The sequence below is a fragment of the Natator depressus genome, chromosome 2 (assembly GCF_965152275.1).
Source record: "Natator depressus isolate rNatDep1 chromosome 2, rNatDep2.hap1, whole genome shotgun sequence".
Taxonomy (NCBI): domain Eukaryota; kingdom Metazoa; phylum Chordata; order Testudines; family Cheloniidae; genus Natator; species Natator depressus.
The window spans coordinates 203,628,649-203,650,827 of NC_134235.1; the positions used below are offsets into that span (position 1 = coordinate 203,628,649).

Sequence of the window (22,179 nt, forward strand, 5' to 3'; positions counted from 1 at the left end):
ACATAAGAGACCATAAAGCATCTCATAACTATCTGTACAGTACCTTAACACTTAAACTTTGTGAGAGGTCTGTGTACCATTGACATGTCTATTATATGGCAGCACTTCAGGTAATGTTGATCTTCTACTTATTATGTGATATGAAGTTGTGACAGGGTTCCCGGGGTGCAGTCTAGACTGTGGACTGCTGAGCCCTCTGTCCCACCAACCTGAGGTATCCCTAGGGTTGCCAGGTGCCTGGTTTTTGACTGGAGTCCCCAGTCAAAAACAGACCCTGGCAACTCCAGTCACCACCACTGATCGGGCCGTTAAAAGTCCGGTCAGCAGCGCAGCAGAGCTAAGGCAGGCTTCATGCCTTCCCTAGCTCGGCACCGCTCCCGGAAGCGACCAACATGTCCCTGCGTCCCCTAAGTGCAAGTGCGATCAGGGAAGCTCTGTGTGCTACACCCGCCCCAAGCGCCGCCTCTGCAGCTCCCATTGGCCAGGAACCGCAGCCAATAGGAGCTACAGGGGCGGTGCCTGCGGGCATTGCGCACCACACAGAGCTGCCTGACTGCGCTTCTGCCTAGGGGCTGGACATGACGGCCACTTCTGGGAGCAGCGTGGAGCCAGGGCAGGCGGGGAGCCTGTCGTAGCCCCGCTGCACCACCTACTGGGAACTGCCTGAGGTAAGTGCCACCAGGCTGGAGTCCGAACCCCCTCCCACACCCCAACCCTCTGCCCCAGGTCAGAACCCCCCGCACCTAACTCCCTCACAGAGCCTGCATCCCGAACCCCCCTGCCCCATGTCGGAACCCCCTCCCACACTCAAACACCCTCCCAGAGCCCGCACCTCAACCCCCTCCCTCATCCCAACCCTCTGCCTCAGCCCAGTGAAAGTGAGTGAGGGTGGGGGACAGCGAGCGATGAAGGAAGCGGGGGATGGAATGATTGGGGTGGGATCTCGGGCTGGGGGCAGGGCAAGGGTGTTTGGTTTTGTGCAATTAGAAAGTTGGCAACCCTAGGTATCCCTCTTTCTGTGATGCTGTTGTCAAGCTACAAACCTCTGACAGGTGTTGCGTGCGTGCGCGCGCACACACACACAGAGAAAGGCAGGGACACACCAAACTGAGTGACAGGAATGATCTCCCAGCCACTCATGAACCAACAACAGAGAGGCTCTAGCCAAATTCCTCCCCCCCGGGCAGCTCTCCAGCCTTGCACCCCAGAACTGTACCATCTTGCACTGGGTCAGAAGCCATATCTTTGTGTGTGTTTCACAAGTCAATTTCCTTGAAATATGAGCTTTGCTTTTGGAGATGGCCTCGTTCTAATAAAATATTGAGTGTGAATGAAGTATATGTTATCTAGGAATTGTTCATTCCAATTCCATTCATTTGAACAAAATCGGATAAAGAATATTATCATTTTCTTCTACTTCTGGCTTTGACTTTCTGGTTGACGTGTTAGACATGCATCCCTTGGAAAAATGAGAAACTATATGGAGCTTTGCAGGTCAATAGCTGAAACTTTACTTAGGATCTCAAACACTTTATTACATAAGGCTTTTTCAAAATAATTCCTCTCAGAAATTGTTTTATTGACCTGTGTTTACTACTAAATGTGTCCATGTTTTTCTGTTTCAGATGTGAGATGGAAAAACAAATTCTGGGGAAAGTCCATGGAAATCGTTCCAATTGGTACAACTCATGTAACTCTGCCAGCGTAAGTGCTGCATCAACATATTACTATCCACAGACAAAGCAGGGCTGCATTTACAAAATAGAACCACAACTACAGTATGGTAGTATACCTCTCAGAGCCTTTGCTATTGGTTTAAAGTCTAAAATCCTTTAGCAGTTCTTCTGTCCATACACAGTTAGAATTGTTTTACAAATACTTAGAAAATTAATTTATCCTTTTTTTTAAGAGAAGGCTGCAGGCTTCATACTTGTGGTATATGGGGGTCATGGACTCTTTTCTTTCTTTGGCTACATTAACTGCCCTTAATAATGAGAGCGCTCCTTGGGTCAGGGACTCTGTTCTGTGTTTTCTACAGTGCCTAACACAATGGTCCTGGTCCTTACTGGGCCCTACTGCAATATAAGTAATTACTATTAATAATAAATAGCAAAAGCAGCATATTCTTTTGTGTGAAATCAACAGCTAACGTGATGAATTACACAACTTCAGTGCTTAATAAATATCCTTTGATTAAAAAGAAAAGAAATAAACAAGGTGTTCCTGTGCTGCTGTGGCACAGAGTATTCATTTCTAGATCGAAAGATTAAAACTCCATGGTAGAATCTGGCCTATTTCAATCTTTTGTTGCAAAACACAGGTCTGAAGTTTGAGCAGCGTTCCATTTAAATCTGCTATTTCCTAAACAATAAAATTGAATTAACCTGCCATTTAAAAGCTCTGGCTAGACAGACAAAACTTGTATGCATATACAGATTAAACAAAACATGTATTCATTAGCTGGCAATGCAAACGCTACATCAGGTTCCTTTCTGGGCTCAGGGGGTGCTGAAGTAAGAAGAGGAGCTTTATCATGAAGAGATGATTGAGTCCACATTTATTAGTTTATTCCTGTTAAATTTGACTCTGCACTGTGTGGTACACCAAGAAGAGTATACATAGATCTGTGAAATACAACCTACAAAAGTTAAAGGCTAAAATCATTCTCACTAATTGTTCTTCATTACCTGAATTCATGAGCAAAATGATGTTGCTCCCTACCCTCGTTCCATGTAGTTTGCTTTGTCTGTGCAAAACAGCCCCAGTGAAGGGTCATTTGAGTGGCTGCCTCCTCGTTTGTTCTCGTTGTAATTTAAAAGGTATCCTTGATACTGAAGGTCCTTTAACTTTGCTGTCCCGGCTAGTCTGCTTGTCCCCTGTTCTGCTGAATTGGCACCTTTTGGAAGCAGTGACTCTTTTCTGAGTCCTAGAATTATTGACTCAGTAGAGCACTGGACTCTAAGACCTATAGAAATAAAATACTTCTTCAGACTAAGATTTTCAAGGTGAGAGAGAACAGAGGAGGAGTTGAAAAGACTGGGGCAAAAAGGAAGGAATTGATCCCCCAAGCACCATTCCCACTTTCTCTGGTTTCTATAAAAGCAGCAATAGCCTTTTTTCTATCTGGATATCTACTGTAAGACTTAAAGGTGGGGTTCCTCACACTTGCCCCAACACTATTCCTTGAGAAATATTCACAAGTGTACTCCTACCAACTTCCTCTCTCCACCCTGCCTCTCTACACCCTGTCTCTGTGTACTTTCTTTCCTCTTCTTCATCTCTTCTTTGTCTTTTGATGTCCTAGATTTCCTTTGCAACACAACTTGTAAAATCTGTGAACACAATTTTATCTATATCTATATCTGTAAATGTTCATGATGCAGGCACACTGTGCCGCATGGGTCCCTATCCCAAAAACTTCGGTTCTAAAGACAATCCTGTATAATGTCATGTAAAGCAAACTCACGACCATGCATCACACTCACTGGAATGATTAATGGAACAGGTGGGTTTATAGAGAGATTTGGAGGAAAGGGAAGGAGTTTGGGCAAATATTAGATAAAGAAGCATAGTGTAATGGTTAAAGCACAGGACTGGGAATCAAGATAACTGGGTAGTAATCCTAGTTTTTCTATCCAATTTGAGTGATTTGGGGCATGTCACTTAAAATGCATTTCTAGTCTGAAAAGCGATTGCATAAAATGGTATTCTGGAGTTCTAGGTTTGAGTCTCAATGGTGCTGTCTCAAATTTACTCAGTGCAGAATTTTTAAAATATTTTTACCAGCTGTAAACTCAGCCTGGTATCTGAGAGCCCAGTTACGGTTAAGTCTTCATTGATGCTACTGAGATCATGATATGGCCCTCAGATACTTTATTACCAGTGATGATACTGGTACGTGAAAGAACAAGATAATTCAGCTTGACTTTCAGATCTCAGGTTGTGCTTGCAGATCTGGAGTAAGTTTACATCTTAATTGGAACTTCCAAATTCTTTGCAGTCATTGACTAAAACTGAAAATCTATTCTACGGATACAGGTGTGTCAACTCCTTTCTCCGCTCCTTGATTATCAGTGTACTAGCTTGCTGTAATGAATGGAGTACATGAAGGTTTGTGTACACTGGATATGTCACTCTGTAATAATAGAAGGCTGGGATTCTCCTCACATTTTTGAGGGTAAATAGAGAGCATACATGGTGTTCCATTCCACAGGGGGAGGATAAGTGAAATAAATTAGGTTTCAGAGTAGCAGCCGTGTTAGTCTGTATCTGCAAAAAGAAAAGGAGTCCTTGTGGCACCTTAGAGACTAACCAATTTATTTGAGCATAAGCTTTTGTGAGCTACAGCTCAAATAAATTTGTTAGTCTGTAAGGTGCCACAAGTACTCCTTCTCTTTTTGTGAAATAAATTAGACTTTCTGCCTCATAGTGGAATCGTGGATTTGGAAATGCTGGTGTTTCTGGACTGTACATGGAAAATAGGGGATGATATATTGTGGTCTCTTGTCCATAGTAGAAAGTCTGAATTGGGGAGGGAGAAATCTGTAGATGGAGGGTAAGAGGCAAGATATCAGTGGTTTGGGGCTGGTGAACTGGAAGATGGTCTGCAGGCCCTGTGCAGTTTGCAGGCAATGATCCCTATGAAAACAGTGTTCAGTGTAGTGTTGGGTGCAGGAAGGTTTCTATAGGTAGAAGATTGGCAGAATTAAAGTTGGTTTTGGAATGTGCAATGTGGTATTTTTAATATCCATATATATTGGAGACCATAAGAACTGAGAGGATATTTGAACACTTATCAACCTTCCTTTAATTGTTCATTTTCAGACATTGTTAAATGTTCATTGTTTTTAAAAATGGAGAATTTGCTTGGCATATAGATGTTAATGTTATATAATTACCTTGTTAGTTTATTTTATTAATATTTTTTCCTTTTGCTCTTGCTCTAGTATGCAACTGCCTCTTCAGGAACTAATTAAGTCTGTGTTGCTATGCTCTTACCTAGAGCACAAACTCACTTGTGCAGTGAAGTGCATTGAAGTCAATAGACTCCCCTTGACTTCAGCTGACTTTCAGGCAGGCCCTAGATGTTGGTGAGGGACTGTGAACAGTGGACACTTAACAAAATGGGCATAGATTCATAGATACTAAGGTCAGAAGGGACCGTTATGATCATCTAGTCCGACCTCCTGCACAACGCAGGCCACAGAATCTCACCCACCCACTCCTGCGAAAAACCTCTCACCTATGTCTGAGCTATTGAAGTCCTCAAATCGTGGTTTAAAGACTTCAAGGAGCAGAGAATCCTCCAGCACGTGACCCGTGTCCCATGCTACAGAGGAAGTCAAAAAACCTCCAGGGCCTCTTCCAATCTGCCCTGGAGGAAAATTCCTTCCTGACCCCAAATATGGTGATCAGCTAAACCCTGAGCATATGGGCAAGATTCACCAGCCAAATACCCAGGAAAGAAAGTAGTAACTCGGATCCCACCCCATCTAACATCCCATCACAGGCTATTGGGCCTATTTACCATGAATATTTAAAAAAAAAAAAAAAAAAGAAAAGGAGTACTTGTGGCACCTTAGAGACTAACCAGTTTATTTGAGCATGAGCTTTCGTGAGCTACAGCTCACTTCATCGGATGCATAGCATATCGTGGAAACTGCAGAAGACATTATATACACACAGAGACCATGAAACAAAACTTCCTCCCACCCCACTCTCCTGCTGGTAAAGTGATCTTCAAGTAGGGCCATTTCCAGCACAAATCCAGGTTTTCTCACCCTCCCCCCCCCCCCCACATACACACATACAAACTCACTCTCCTGCTGGTAATAGCCCATCCCTCTTTGAAACCTCTCTTTATAATGCGCATGATAATCAAGGTGGGTCATTTCCAGCACTAATCCAGGTTTTCTCACCCCCCCCCCCCACACACACCCCCCTCCAAAAACCACACACACAAACTCACTCTCCTGCTGGCAATAGCTCATCTTACAATGTGCACAGCAATAATCCAAGTTTAACCAGAACGTCTTGGGGGGGGGTTTGTAGGAAAAAAAACAAGGGGAGATAGGCTACCTTGCATAATGACTTAGCCACTCCCAGTCTCTATTCAAGCCCAAATTAATAGTATCCAATTTGCAAATGAATTCCAATTCAGCAGTTTCTCGCTGGAGTCTGGATTTGAAGTTTTTTGCTTTAAGATAGCGACCCTCATGTCTGTGATTGCGTGACCGGAGAGATTGAAGTGTTCTCCGACTGGTTTATGAATGTTATAATTCTTAACATCTGATTTGTGTCCATTTATTCTTTTACGTAGAGACTGTCCAGTTTGACCAATGTACATGGCAGAGGGGCATTGCTGGCACATGATGGCATATATCACATTGGTGGATGTGCAGGTGAACGAGCCTCTGATAGTGTGGCTGATGTTGTTAGGCCCTGTGATGGTGTCCCCTGAATAGATATGTGGGCACAGTTGGCAACGGGCTTTGTTGCAAGGATAGGTTCCTGGGTTAGTGGTTCTGTTGTGTGGTATGTGGTTGTTGGTGAGTATTCGCTTCAGGTTGGGGGGCTGTCTGTAGGCAAGGACTGGCCTTTCTCCCAAGATTTGTGAGAGTGTTGGGTCATCCTTCAGGATAGGTTGTAGATCCTTAATAATGCGTTGGAGGGGTTTTAGTTGGGGGCTGAAGGTGACGGCTAGTGGCGTTCTGTTATTTTCTTTGTTAGGCCTGTACTGTAGTAGGTGACTTCTGGGAACTCTTCTGGCTCTATCAATCTGTTTCTTCACTTCCGCAGGTGGGTATTGTAGTTGTAAGAATGCTTGATAGAGATCTTGTAGGTGTTTGTCTCTGTCTGAGGGGTTGGAGCAAATGCGGTTGTATCGCAGAGCTTGGCTGTAGACGATGGATCGTGTGGTGTGGTCAGGGTGAAAGCTGGAGGCATGTAGGTAGGAATAGCGGTCAGTAGGTTTCCGGTATAGGGTGGTGTTGATGTGACCATCATTTATTAGCACTGTAGTGTCCAGGAAGTGGATCTCTTGTGTGGACTGGACCAGGCTGAGATTGATGGTGGGATGGAAATTGTTGAAATCATGGTGGAATTCCTCAAGGGCTTCTTTTCCATGGGTCCAGATGATGAAGATGTCATCAATATAGCGCAAGTAAAGTAGGGGCGTTAGGGGACGAGAGCTGAGGAAGCGTTGTTCTAAATCAGCCATAAAAATGTTGGCATACTGTGGGGCCATGCGGGTACCCATAGCAGTGCCGCTGATCTGAAGGTATACATTGTCCCCAAATGTAAAATAGTTATGGGTAAGGACAAAGTCACAAAGTTCAGCCACCAGGTTAGCCGTGACATTATCGGGGATAGTGTTCTTGATGGCTTGTAGTCCATCTTTGTGTGGAATGTTGGTGTAGAGGGCTTCTACATCCATAGTGGCCAGGATGGTGTTATCAGGAAGATCACCAATGGATTGTAGTTTCCTCAGGAAGTCAGTGGTGTCTCAAAGGTAGCTGGGAGTGCTGGTAGCGTAGGGCCTGAGGAGTGAGTCTACATAGCCGGACAATCCTGCTGTCAGGGTGCCAATGCCTGAGATGATGGGGCGCCCAGGATTTCCAGGTTTATGGATCTTGGGTAGTAGATAGAATATCCCAGGTCGGGGTTCCAGGGGTGTGTCTGTGCAGATTTGATCTTGTGCTTTTTCAGGAAGTTTCTTGAGCAAATGCTGTAGATGCTTTTGGTGACTCTCAGTGGGATCAGAGGGTAATGGCTTGTAGAAAGTGGTTTCGGAGAGCTGCCGAGCAGCCTCTTGTTCATATTCCGACCTATTCATGATGACAACAGCACCTCCTTTGTCAGCCTCTTTGATTATGATGTCAGAGTTGTTTCTGAGGCTGTGGATGGCATTGTGTTCTGCACGGCTGAGGTTATGGGGCAAGTGATGCTGCTTTTCCACAATTTCAGCCCGTGCACGTCAGCGGAAGCACTCTATGTAGAAGTCCAGTCTGCTGTTTCGACCTTCAGGAGGAGTCCACCTAGAATCCTTCTTTTTGTAATGTTGGTAGGCAGGCCTCTGTGGATCATTATGTTGTTCAGAGGTATTTTGGAAATATTCCTTGAGTCGGAGACGTCGAAAATAGGATTCTAGGTCACTACAGAACTGTATCATGTTCGAGGGGGTGGAGGGATCAATTAATTACCAAAATCATGTTATCCCATCATACCATCTCCTCCATAAACTTATCGAGTTTAATCTTAAAGCCAGGTAGGTCTTTTGCCCCCACTGCTTCCCTTGGAAGGCTATTCCAAAACTTCACTCCTCTGATGGTTAGAAACCTTCATCTAATGTCAAGTCTAAACTTCCCAATGACCAGTTTATATCCATTTGTTCTTGTGTCCACATTGGTACTGAGCTTAAATAATTCTTCTCCCTCCCTGGTATTTATCCCTCTGATATATTTATAGAGAGCAATCATATCTCCCCTCAGCCTTCTTTTAGTTAGGCTACACAAGCCAAGCTCCTTGAGTCTCCTTTCATAAGACAGGTTTTCCATTCCTTGGATCATCCTAATAGCCCTTCTCTGTACCTGTTCCAGTTTGAATGTTTAAATGTCCAGTTCTTAAACATGGGAGACCAGAACTGCGCACAGTATTCCAGGTGAGGTCTCACCAGTGCCTTGTATAACGGTACTAAAACCTCCTTATCTCTACTGGAAATACCTCGCCTGATGCATCCCAAGACCGCATTAGCTTTTTTCACGGCCATATCACATTGGCGACTCATAGTCATCCTATGATCAACCAATACTCCAAGGTCCTTCTCCTCCTCCGTTACTTGTAATTGATGCGTCCCCAGCTTATAACTAAAATTCTTGTTGTTAATCCCTAAATGCATGAGCTTACACTTCTCACTATTAAATTTCATTCTATTACTATTACTTCAGTTTACAAGGTCATCCAAATCTTCCTGTATGATTTCCTGGTCCTTCTCTAAATTCGCAATACCTCCCAGCTTTGTATCATCTGCAAACTTTATTAGCACACTCCTACTTTTTGTGCCGAGGTCAGTAATAAAAAGATTAAATAAGATTGGTCCCAAAACTGATCCCTGAGGAACTCCACTGGTAACCTCCCTCCCTCCAGCCTGACAGTTCACCTTTCAGTAGGACCTGCTGTAGTCTCCCCGTTAACCAATTCCTTATCCACCTTTCAATTTTCATATTGATCCCCATCTTTTCCAATTTAACTAATAATTCCCCATGTGGCACGGTATCAAACACCTTACTGAAATCTAGGTAAATTAGATCCACTGCGTTTCCTTTGTCTAAAAAAATCTGTTACTTTCTCAAAGGAGGAGATCAGGTTGGTTTGGCACGGTCTACCTTTTGTAAAACTATGTTGTATTTTGTCCCATTTACCATTGACCTCAATGTCCTTAACTACTTTCTCCTTCAAAAATTTTTCCAATACCTTGCATACTACAGATATCAAACTAACAGGCATGTAGTTACCCGGATTACTTTTTTTCCCTTTCTTAAAAATAGGAACTATGTTAGCAATTCTCCAGTCATACGGTACGACCCCTGAGTTTACAGATTCATTAAAAATTCTTGCTAATGGGCTTGCAATTTCATGTGCCAATTCCTTTAATATTCTTGGATGAAGATTATTTGGCCCTCCAATTCAGTCCCATTAAGCTGTTCGAGTTTCACTTCTACCTCAGATATGGTAATATCTACCTCCATATCCTCATTCCTATTTGTCATGCTACCATTTTCCCTAAGATCCTCTTTAGCTTTATTAAAGACTGAGGCAAAGTATTTGTTTAGATATTGGGCCATGCCTAGATTATCCTTGCCCTCCACTCCATCCTCAGTGTTTAGTGGTCCCACATGTTCTTTCTTTGTTTTCTTCTTATTTATATGGCTATAGAACCTTTTACTATTGGTTTTAATTCCCTTTGCAAGGTCCAACTCTACTTGACTTTTAGCCTGTCTCGCTTTATCCCTACGTGTTCTGACCTCAATAAGGTAGCTTTCCTTGCATATCCCTCCCATCTTCCACTCCCTGTATGCTTTCTGCTTTTTCTTAATCACCTCTCTGAGATGCTTGCTCATCCAGCTTGGTCTACAACTCCTACCTATGAATTTTTTCCCTTTTCTTGGGATGCAGGCTTCCGATAGCTTCTGCAGCTTTGATTTAAAGTAATCCCAGGCCTCCTCTGCCTTTAGATCCATAAATTCTTCAGTCCAATCCACTTCCCTAACTAATTTCCTTAATTTTTGAAAGTCAGCCCTTTTGAAATCAAAAACCCTAGTTGCAGATTTATTTTTGTTAATCCTTCCATTTAATTTGAACTGAATTAGCTCATGATCACTTGAACCAAGATTGTCCCCTACAACCATTTCTTCTATGAGGTCCTCACTACTCACCAAAACCAAATCTAAAATGGCATCCCCTCTTGTCGGTTCAGCAACTACTTGATGAAGGAATCCATCAGCTATCGCATCTAGGAAAATCTGAGCCCTATTATTATTACTAGCACTCGTCCTCCAGTCTATACCTGGGAAGTTAGTCTCCCAGGATCACACAGTTTCCATTAGTATTTACTTCATTAAAAACATTAAAGAGGGCTCTATCCATATCCAAATTAGATCCTGGCAGTCTATAGCACACCCCAAGCACTATCCCAGGGGAGGGTCTAATAGTTTTCTTCCCCAATGTGATTTTTGCCCAGACGGACTCTCTCTTATCCATTCCATCGCTTCTTATTTCTTTACATTCTACCTCATCATTGATATACAATCCAGCTCCACCACCTTTACCTTTATTTCTGTCTTTCCTAAACAGCACATACCCTTCAATACCTGTAGTCCAGTCATGACTACTATTCCACCATGTTTCTGTTATCCCTATAATATCTGGTTTCACTTCCTGCACCAGTAGCTCTAGTTCCTCCATTTTGTTACCTAGGCTCCTCGCATTGGTGTACAAACATCTTCATTTTTGCTGTTTGGCCTCGCTCACATTCTGTACCTGATTAGGCACGGATATTCTACAGCCAGTATAACCTATTAGACTGGTATCCACACTGCCCTTCCTCCTTATATACATTCTCCTACCCACGGCTGTATCCTTTCTTACTTCGTTTTCTTCCCTCTCAATGCTAAAATCCAGTGTGCCAATTACCTGGACATCTCCCAACCATCTCCCCCAGATTCCTAGTTCTAAAGCTCTCTTAATCAGTTGTGCCAGCCTCCATCCTAAAAGTCTATTTCCTTCCCTACTCAGATGAAGTCCATTCCGAGAGAACTGTCCTCTGTCCACGAATGCCTCCCAGTGGCCATACATCCCAAAGCCCTCCTTATAGCACCACTGCCTAAGCCATCTGTTGATGGTCATAATCTTGTCACACCTTTGTTGCCCTTCTCTCTAGGAACAGGCAGAATCCCACTAAAGATTACCTGAGCCTCGATTTCCTTAAGCGTCTTCCCCAGCCTAGCATAGTCTCCCTTAATACTTTCCAGCGAGAATCTAGCCGTATCATTTGTTCCCACCTGAAGGATAATTAGGGGATTCTTTCCTGCTCCCTTTAGGATCCTTTTCAACCTCAGGTCTACATCCCGTATCTTATCACCTGGAAGACAGCACACCCTTCTATTCTCTGGATCAGCTCTGGTTACAGGCCTGTCTATTCTTCCCAGTAAAGAGTCCCCGATCACATAGACCTGCCTTTTCCTGGTGACGGTGCTATTCTCTAGTCTATCCCCTGGTCCCTCTGGCTGCAAGTTCTTTCCATTCCTATTCTCCCTTGTAATCCTCTTCAACCCATCCTGTATCCTCCTGGGGCTCATATTTGGTGTAGTCTCCCATTGAGTCGTCCCCTTTTCCTATAGGACTAGCCGCTCTTCTCTTCTTCCTTGCCCTTCCACCTTCAGTGACTACCTGCTGAGCCCCTTCTTCATTTTCCAACTGTGCAAACCTGTTCTTGAGCTCTATTTCTCCTTCACTAGCCCATCTTTTCCTCTGCCTGGTTCTTTTAGTTACATGCTTCCACTGACCACTTTCCTCACCCAGTCTCCCCTCAGAATTCCTTAGTCCTGCTTCCATCTGCAAGTCTGAGCTTTTCCCTTCAGGTGCCTCATGTCTTTGCTCCATAATCTGCTCGAAGCCCTTTCTAAACTCAACCAAACTTTCCACCTGCATCTCCAGACCTCGGATCTTTTCCTCCATCAGCTCTATCAGACAGCATTTCATGCAGACAAAACTCTTACCACGTACCCCCTCCAGGATCAAGTACATACCGCAGCTTCCACATCCAGTCATCTTCATTGTGTCTTCCTTTACATGAGTCACTCCCACTGCTGCCTCTGTATCTGTCATAGCCTTCCCACCTAAATCCTGTTAATCTGGGAAACACAAACCACACCAAAACACCACCACCCACAGCAAAAACAAACCCCAAACAAGCACCACAATACAAACTCCCCTTACAAACTCCCACTGAAACTCCCCTGTTTACAGCTCTGTTTGTTAGCTTCTGTGCCGCTAATGCTTCTTCCCTTAATCAATTGTTATATGTAATACGAGCACTGTTTTTTTAACTTTGGATGAGCTAAGAGAACTAACTGAATTCAATGCTATGGTTTACACCAGAAGTGCAAAGGTTTTTCAGGGAAATTGATTTTCTTGCTGTGTCATTGTGCTTGCCCCGCAGGGAGGGAAGCGGAAAGGGAGAGAAGACTCATTTAACATTTTTGAATAAGAAAATTCCTCCATTAGTCATTGTTATGAGTTCATTGGTTATTTTAGGGATGGCATCATTCACCTCTTTATCTTGCTTCAAGTTTCAGAGACCATTTTGAGTGGAATAAAGTGACTTCTTGTATCCATAACATCTTAAGTGGGCAAAGATGGATTGAACACTACGGCGAGATCATCATCAAAAACCTGAATGATGACACTTGTCTCTGCAAACTGACTTTCATAAAGGTGTGACTTTCACTCACCGCAGTGGTGTTAATACTTTTTCTAATGAGCGCTGCTGTAAGGAGGATGCTATATAGTAGAGCCATGTCCAGCAGGGTACTCTTGTTCCTTGGGCTGCTTATGAATTACATTTTCCCTTTGATCTAATTGTAATTGACACTGGTGTGTTGGAGATTTTTGTCCATCAGGAGGAGAACCAAACTCTAAAAGAATTGCATTTCATTCGGGAGGGCCAGGCAGAAAGTAAAAGTTGCTGCCTGGTGTGAGGAGACTCCTGATATATGGAAAGAAACCACCAGGGTAGGGGAAGAGTGGGTACTTTCCAGCTGCCTCTGACTAAAGACAGGCACTAGGTATCCACTAGTGGTGACTCCCCACATGCCTCTCACTAAACCCCTGTGGGGCAGTCTGTTCTGTTTGCCTTCAAGTTGTCTTTTACCAGCAGCTGTAGAACTGGCACTCACAGTCCAACTGCCTAACAAGACTCCAGCTGAGCAGCCAGTACTCTGCTTCTCCCTTTTGTGTACCCAGAGTACTAGCTTAGCTGGGTTGTTGTGTAAGGCTTGTGCTTCAGTAGGAGGCATGAAGTACTCCTGACCATCCAATTTAAAGTTATATTAGCAGTGGATTAAAATGGCTTCTTGGAAGCACATGGCAACTAGAAACCCAGCAAGGCATCTATTGACTAGGCTGGTTGCTGCCTGACTGAGACTTTTGCATATCATATTGAGATACTTGCCTAAATCCTGGTTCTCCTTATCTAAGTTTCTTGGAGCAAGTATTTGTTTCATCCCTTCCATCCACATGGTAAGGGCTGTTGCATGCACCATGCATCTGCAACAGGAGAAAATAAACTACTGTAAAACATCCTTTGAAATTTCATTTTTGTGTTGATTTGTTCCCATGAGTATTATGACAGGTTTCAGAGTAGCAGCCGTGTTAGTCTGTATTCGCAAAAAGAAAAGGAGTACTTGTGGCACCTTAGAGACTAACCAATTTATTTGAGCATAAGCTTTCATGAGCTACAGCTCACTTCATCGGGTGCATACTGTGGAAAGTTTCCACAGTGCCACTAGTACTCCTTTTCTTTTTTCATGAGTATTATGTCACTAGGTAACACTGAAATGATTTTCAAATGTTTATTTTTAACTGAAAAATTACAAAGACATTATATACAGTCAGCGTTTGGAACTGAGATTTTAAAGTTTGAGATGTATTGCAAATCTTAAGTATTCTGCATTGTAAACTGGCTAAAAGTGGAACTGTTTCTCTGAGCATCAATCTCTCAAATTTGCAGAAGTGAAGGAGTTTAGATAAACAGGCCATGGATCTGACCCATCTCTGGTTCTGTCTTGGGTTTTGTAAAATCAAAGTCCAGTCCCTGCTTTACCTTTCTCTGCTTAACTTTGCCCTTTAAAAAAATGGAACTTTCAGAGATTTTTATAAACATTTAAAGGGGTTTTGCAAGTCAACTAGTTAAAATTACTGGGGGTTGCTTGATGTCTGTAACACTGTGTAGTGTAGATGAAAATGAATGGATGTGTGTCCCAGATCTTACATATAGCTATTCTTTAAGAAAAAGCACCCTCAGATGAGTCCTACAACAATAACTTATCTAAATGGCAAAGTAGTTCATACTTCCAAATTTGCAGCAATGTTGTTTCTGTTCATTTTAACTATAGGCAAAATATTGGAATCCTAATATGCATGAGATTGAAGGCAGTGTCATGGACAGAGATGGGAAAGTAGTGCATCGGCTTTTTGGGAAATGGCACGAGAGTATATATTGTGGAACCCCGTCTTCACCAACCTGCATATGGCGAGCAAGTTAGTAACCAGTATAATCAACACTTGTGCAGAATTTAAATTTGCTTGAGAATGAATTTACCCCTATGTTCATACCTCATCTCACGCTACATGTTAGGTCCAGGTTTATTATTGTTGTACACAGATTTGCTCTTCTGCTTCTAATGTGTAAAACTTAAATCTGAAAAGCTAAATTGTATAATTAGATTTCTCAAATATTACTTCTGGTAAAGAAACTAATCATGGATTTTTTTTTTCTTTCTGCACTATATTCCCCTTATTTTGGGTCTCAATTCCACATTTGGGCAAGTGTAGGTGTTAGGAGTTTATTTCTAAAAAATAAAAGGGATATTTTTAAGTTTCTGAAGATGTTTAGTGGATGCCTGTTCTTAGAAATTAAAGATGGGCCCAAAAAGTTCAGTACTGCAATCTGATTCAAATATGAACTCCCACAAAGTTAGGTGGTTTGCACCCATTTCTCTCCAAAATGGTATCAAGCTGTGTAGTCATGCCCTTCTGCAATATGTAATGTATTCATTTTTGATTTATTTTGACTGAGATTCCAAGAAGCTATTTGGGGTGGTGTGAGCTTTAAAGCCTTAACATATTAAAATAACAGAACTTCATTAAAAAAAAAAAAAAGATAAAAGCCTAATTTGCACTTTATACGTGTTTCTTTTTAGATCCCATGCCTAAAGATTATGAACAGTGTTATGGATTTACACAGTTTGCATTAGAGTTAAATGAACTGGACCCACAGACTAGGCCATTCCTACCACCTACTGACACACGATTTAGGCCAGACCAAAGGTAACATGTTCTGCATATATATTCCTTATTCTTTATTTATTTTTATGTCTGATTTTGTAAGTAAGTAGTTTTTAAGTGAGGTGAAACTTGGGGGTATGCAAGACAAATCAGACTCCTGAAAGGGGTACAGTAGTTTGGAAAGGTTGAGAGCCACTGGTCTAGTTCATCCTCCAGAGCTCAGGCAGGATTAAGTATACCTACACCATCTTTCACAGGTGTTTTCCTAACCTGTTCTTAAAAACCTCCAGTGTTGGGGATCCCACAACCTCCTTAGGTAACCTATTCCAGAGCTTAACTACCCTTATAGTTTGAAAGTTTTTCCTAATACCTAACTTAAATTGCTCTAGCTGCAAACTAAGCTGATTACTACAGCTATTCTGTGGCCATGGAGAACAGTTGATCACTATCTGTTTTAGAACAACCTTTTACATATTTGAATTATCATGTTCCTCTTCAGTCTTCTCTTATCTAGACTAAACATGCCCAATTTTTTCAACCTTTCCTCAGACAACTGTGATTTCTAAACCTTTTATCATTTTTGTTACTCTCCTCTGGACTCTCTCCAATTTATTCACATCCTCCTTAAAGTATGGTGCTAAAACTGGACACAGTACCTCAGCAAAGGCCTCACCATTGAGGAGAGTGGGGGGGGAGGGGAAATTACCTCCTGCATCTTAGATATGACACTCCTGGTAATAAATCCAGAATGACATTTGCCTTTTCACAACAGTATCACATTGTTCACTCATATTCAATTTGAGAGAGACAAGATAGGCGAGGTAATCTCTTATTGGACCAACTTCTGTTGGTGGAAGGGACAAACTTTTGAGCTTCTCAGAGTTTTCCTTGAGGTCTGGGGAAGGTAACCAGAGTGCCTGCGCTAAATATAACAAGTTGACAGATTGTTAGGCATAAGGGGTTCACACATGCTGTGGGAGACCTCTTAAAATGAAGTAGGCAATTAAGGGTTAGCAGTCAGGGTGTTATACATTTGTTGTAAGGAGACAGTATCTCTAAGTCCATGATTTTTAGAGTCTAGTGGAGTTAGGAATTTAAACTCCCAGGCTTGTCTTTTGAAGGTGTTCTCTGGGATGAGAACTGACAGATCAGATATGGAGTGATCACTTTGTGAAAAGTATTCACCTCCGGGTGATATGGTGTTTTGTCTTTTATCACGTTTCTGTGTGAGTGTCTGGTTTCACCCACACAGTTGTTGGGGCATTTGATGCACTGGATGAGTTACACCAAGTGTTGTGATAAGCATGTGTAGGACCCATGGTTATTGAACAGAGTGTTGGGGAGGGGGATACTGATCATCATTAAGGCTACAATTTAGTCATGAGTATTTTCAGTAAAAGTCATGAACAATAACCAAAATGTCACAGCCAGTGACTTGTCCATGACTTTTACTAAAAATACCCCTAACTAAACCTTAGGTGCTATGGGAGGGGGCTCCTGGACGGATGCTCCGGGACAGTGCCTGGGACCAGTTGCCTGGGGCTGCCAGAGCAGCGGCCGGTACGGCTGGCCCCAGGGCCACCCCAAGTGCCTTCCGAGACTTCCATGAAAGGCTCGCAGCCTTAATCATCGTAGCAGTGGAGATATGTCTGCAGGTTTTGCATCTATTGTTCTGGCAGGGTCTGGTGCCACTTTGAGTTAATGTGTCCTGGCCTGTGGGGAGCTTGCTTCTGATGATGATCTTGGCGAGATTAGGTGGTGGTTTGAAGGACAGAATATGGGGTTCAGGAAAGATTTCTTTCAGTATGTGGTCCCCATCAAGTATGGATTGTAATTCTTTGACACCACCCCACAATGGAACCCCTATGGGGTAGGTGACAACTAGGGCTGTGCTCTCAGTGAGGTGTTTTTTTTCTGTATTGAAGCAGATGCTCCTAGGGTATTTGGGTGGCCCATTCCATGATGCGATTTACTTCTCTGGCAGAGTGTCCTTGTTTGGTGAAAGCAGTTTTAAGTGTGTTTAGGTGTGTATCCTGGACTTTCTCTCTGGAGCATATTCTGTGGTATCTTTGAGCCTGGCTGTAGAAACCAATTTCTTGGTGTTGCTGGATCTGTGGAGGTAAGTGTGGTGATCAGTGGGTTTCTTGTATGTAGTTGTTCTTAGGATTCTGTTGTTGAAGATGACGCTGGTGTGGGAATGTTCTAGAGAGTGTTTGATGGACGGGCCGTGATTGTTGAAGATGTGGTGGAAATCCATATTCAATTTGTGATCCCTATAACCCCCTGATCCTTTTCCGCAATACTGCTGTCTACCCATTTATTTCACTTTTTTTAATTTGTGCATTGGATTTTTCCTCCCTAACTATGGTCCTTTGCACTTGTCTTTATTGAATGTAATCTAAATTCTAATCCTGTCCTCCAAAGTGCTTGCAACCTCTCCCGGTTTGATGCACCACTTTCCTTTTATGTGAATGAAAAATCTTGCTCTGCTGATTTTAATTGTTCACAATAGCTGAACTACAAACTGCAGGATCTTAGAGTTCAGATTCTGAAACTTTGAGTCAATGAGAGGGCATTGCAAAAACAAAGAGCGGAAACACCAATAATCTTTGGCTCTTATATCATTGCTGTACTATAGGTTTCTAGAGGAAGGGAATATTGAAGGAGCTGAAATGCAAAAGCAAAGGATTGAACAGTTGCAGAGAGAACGGCGAAAGATTCTAGAAGAAAACAACCTGGAGCATCAACCTAGATTTTTCAGGTACTATGTAACCAATGGCAAATACTGTAATTTAGTGAAGTTTTTGCGTCACAGCACTGGCTTTGTACCACCATGGGGCAGAGGGTGAGTATTTCCATAAGTCAACTTTTACAACCATGTTTTTTTGGAACCTGGCCATATAAACTTGCTTCAAACTTAGATTAGTAGCCAAGGAACAAACATGCCCTTCCCCATGACATCCCTAAACTTTTTTTGTTTATATTTGTAATCCCGGGAAACAAATCTCAGTTGGCAGCCTCCATACCAAGGCTGCAGATTGAATTTGCCTGGGGAATGAACTTGTCTTTTCATCCCTTTGAGTAAGAGTTAAGGCACACAGTTGAAGTGGAAGGATTAAGCTTGGCACCTGGTCTGTGTAAGCCCTCTCTGCATAGCCCTCCCAATGAAGTCGACAGGAATTCCATGCGCAGCAGGTTTGTTTCCTGGGCTAGCAATCTGACACTTTACGCAAGCAATGAAGTCACTTCCATCATTTGAATGTGTTTTGTCTATATAAGGGGGGAGAGAGAAACCTTGCATTCATAACATAAAATGGCTAACACAGGCTTTGGCGACTACAAGTTTAAAAGTGAATGTTGGAGAGAACATTGCACTTACCTGCCATGTCCTTGGTTCAGGATCTAATAAGAAGGTTGGGGCCAGATTCAGAGTAGAACAGATATCTATTGAGACAAAAGGCCTGGGGATTCATGAGGAATTAATTCTTTGCAGTGGAGGTAGGTGTCTTACTTTTAGAGGGAGAATTTGTGAGAGAAATGTAGGAACATTTCCAATGTACGTATAAAGAGGTGACTAAAAAACATTCCTTGTGTGTATGAGGAGTGGGGATGAGTTAACCCCTGATTAGTAGTTATAACTGATATTGGGTAAACTCGGATGGTAACTTGATGATTTTGACTAAAGGGAAGCAAGCTTTGCCTCCAGCAGGCTAACCAGTCAGTGTAGCAGGTAAGAGACCCGAGTACTGTTTAATTGTGCATTCCCCCAGATCCTTTAATATGAAGAAATTGTTGATCTATTCAATATTCCCCAAAGGCAGATTGCAGGAGGGAATGCCCCTTGATTTGGAGAAACAAAATTTGGTTAAATATTGGGTAAGATGGAACATATGTAAAATGTATATTGGTAGAAGTGTAATTATGAGGGTAGTGAGCTCTAACAGAGAGCCAGGGCAGGTCAACATGAAGGTAGAGTCACTCTAAGAGTATGTGGGGCATGTGCTTTGTTTTAAATTAATAAGGTAAAATCTCTAGCAAGGCTGTTACCCAAACCTTAGATCAGATATGGATTATACAGGGTTTACCTTTGATTACTTGGATTTTCTCTCTTCTAAAATGAGTAAACCTGGCTTTATTTAAAATAATTTTAGAGTAAATGGCTGTTGCCATTGCATAAATGCTCTATGTTAGATTAAAGTTCGATTGTAATCTTCTCAAAGCAGGACCTGTCTATACGTACAGTGCCTAACTCCATGGGCCCTGACCCTTGATTGAGGCCTCTATGCACTACCACCGTAAAAATAACTGCCATAAGCCATTCCTGGAGTGAAGTTAAAGACAGGTCCAGATTCAGACAGTAACAGTGTGGACAAAAGTAGTATCGTGGATCATTTAGGAAAACCATTCTCACAAGGGTTTCCAGGAAGTTGGCTGTGAACCTTGAGGCAAGGGAGAAGCCTAAAGCCTGATTTTAAAAAGTACTGAGCACTCACCATTCCAGCAGAAGTCAAAGCAAACTGTGGGTGCTTACCACCTCTGAAAATCGGGCAACTCAAGACCTAAACGGGGGTGGCAGGACCAAGAAACCAAAGGGCAGCAAAAGTACAAAGAAGTCTTCAGCTATACATTCAGGAAATCATTAATCTTTTGACAGGAAATCCACAGATGACTCCTGGGTGAGCAATGGAACATACATGGATCTTAGAAAAGACCCTGGTTTTTCAAAACTGGACAATCCTGTTCTCTGGTGAGAGAGGACCTTAGAAGATGCTCATCTGTATTTCTCTGATTTATGTGTGTGTACGGCTTCATACATTAAGTGTACCTTCTAGAATTGTGTTTCATTTAGAATTTGACATATATATTTTCTTCATTTGATTTCTTTACTATTTGATTGTTACCATGATTGTCTGAATGTATAAAAAACTGGTTTTATAAACTATTTAATAAAATAAACATTATTGAATGTTAATGGCTGGGGAGGGGAGAAAAAGAAGCTTTAACACTACTTTTCCAAAAGTTAATAATGCAAATTCAGATTTAATGTATGCCTTATTGAATTACAAAGGAGAAAATATCAGCCTCTCCTGGCTGTGCTAAGAAACATGAATGGAAGCCATGGTTACATGAACTTTAAGTGGGCTACCAAGGTTGGAAAGACAGCTTTTAATTACTGAAACAAAGCGAGTCTGCTGGTGCTGGAGTCTGAGTAACCTTTTTATTTTTTTCTGTAGAGATTAAATAAATTCCTGTTTTTATTTGCTTGTCACTAGCCTATTTAAAAAGGTAATAGTGAGCTTGTATTTGTGGTTCTACTGCCTTACTTAGACAATTGTACCCTGCTACATGTAACACTAGAAGATCAGGAATCACCACCAAATCTTCTCACCCAGAATCTTCAGATTTACAGCCCCAAAAAGGGTTTGGTTAATGCTTGAGCACTGACGGGATGAAAGAAGATTTTTCTCTCTTTTTCAGTAAGTAAAATAGACATAGAGCACAAAATTTTCTGCTTCCGTAGCTGGACTTCTTTTATTTACCTGAAAAAATCAAACAGGGATACTTTTTAAAAACTTAGTAAAGTAAATTATTGTGTTAAAGTAACAGATGTTTTCTTAAATACATTTTTGATATATTCTACCTCTTATTATAAGCAGCGTATTTAAGATCTTGTATTAAAAAAAAAGACCATCTGCCTTATAATTATATGTATGGAATCTTTGATCTTCCTTTAACTGCTTGTTGTGTTCAGATAAATATTTAAGTGTCTTGCACTAAATTGGTTTTATCTCTCTTCTGTACTCTTTGTACATATAGGTAGTATTTTCATGCATATCAGAAGTATGTCTATCAAACTACAGGAGACAATAGATGTAAAATTGCACATTTGAGTGGAGGTGGTGGAGTGTTCCCTCTTCCCTCAAAATCAAAGTAATACAGTAGCACATGTAGCAAAACAAATTGTACTCTCAAAGCAATTTACATTCCTGGCCGTACTAGAACCCAAGCCTGATCCACATTTTCTAGGTCTGTTGCATGCAAACCTTTTGCGAGACTCTCTGTGCTAACAACACTGAAAGGTTTCCACAGTGCAAAAAAAAAAAAAGGAAAAAGTAAATTATTAGTGGAGGTTTTGAGATTGTACAAGTTAAAACACAAGTGAGTCAAAAGTTGTTGCTATGTTTAACCAGTTTATTATTGGTGCAAGTTGCAGCTAGGGGAGATGAAGACTTAAGAGAGATCAAAAGCTTTGAAAAACTTCCAATTTACTGTGTGCCGATGCGGTCTTAAAGAAAACCCTTTAAATATTAGATCTGTTTACTGCAAGTTTATTGTATCATGTATAACATTAAACAAGTGCTATAAAAGTTGCATTTTAAAACTGTTCTGTGATGTCAGTTAAATTTATTATTTAATTTTGCCCGGTAGCACCTTTACAATTCCGCTTCACTGATTTCGTAGCCACAGCTGCTACTTTAGGAGCTTAACTCACTTTGCAAATCAGCCTTTCTCTCATTTGCACAGTGTTACTTAAGCATTGTTCTCTTTTATTTAATCTGGCCTTTAAAGATGCAGGACACACTAATTGTTTAAAGTCAGCAGTTTTAAATAATA

At 41.8% G+C, this 22,179-nt stretch overlaps 1 protein-coding gene across 1 annotated transcript in view; it reads left to right on the top strand.

Moving 5' to 3' along the window:
* The window catches only part of OSBPL3 (oxysterol binding protein like 3), a 139,922-nt gene extending 118,007 nt beyond the window's left edge, over positions 1-21,915 (top strand). Inside the window, exons 18-23 of the mRNA XM_074945767.1 lie at positions 1,626-1,704; positions 12,849-12,993; positions 14,673-14,817; positions 15,480-15,606; positions 18,203-18,325; positions 20,219-21,915. Of these exons, the coding sequence (XP_074801868.1) occupies positions 1,626-1,704; positions 12,849-12,993; positions 14,673-14,817; positions 15,480-15,606; positions 18,203-18,325; positions 20,219-20,315 (716 nt within the window). The 3' untranslated portion in view covers positions 20,316-21,915. The remainder of the gene's footprint in view (positions 1-1,625; positions 1,705-12,848; positions 12,994-14,672; positions 14,818-15,479; positions 15,607-18,202; positions 18,326-20,218) is intronic.
* The last annotated feature ends 264 nt before the right edge of the window (positions 21,916-22,179 follow it).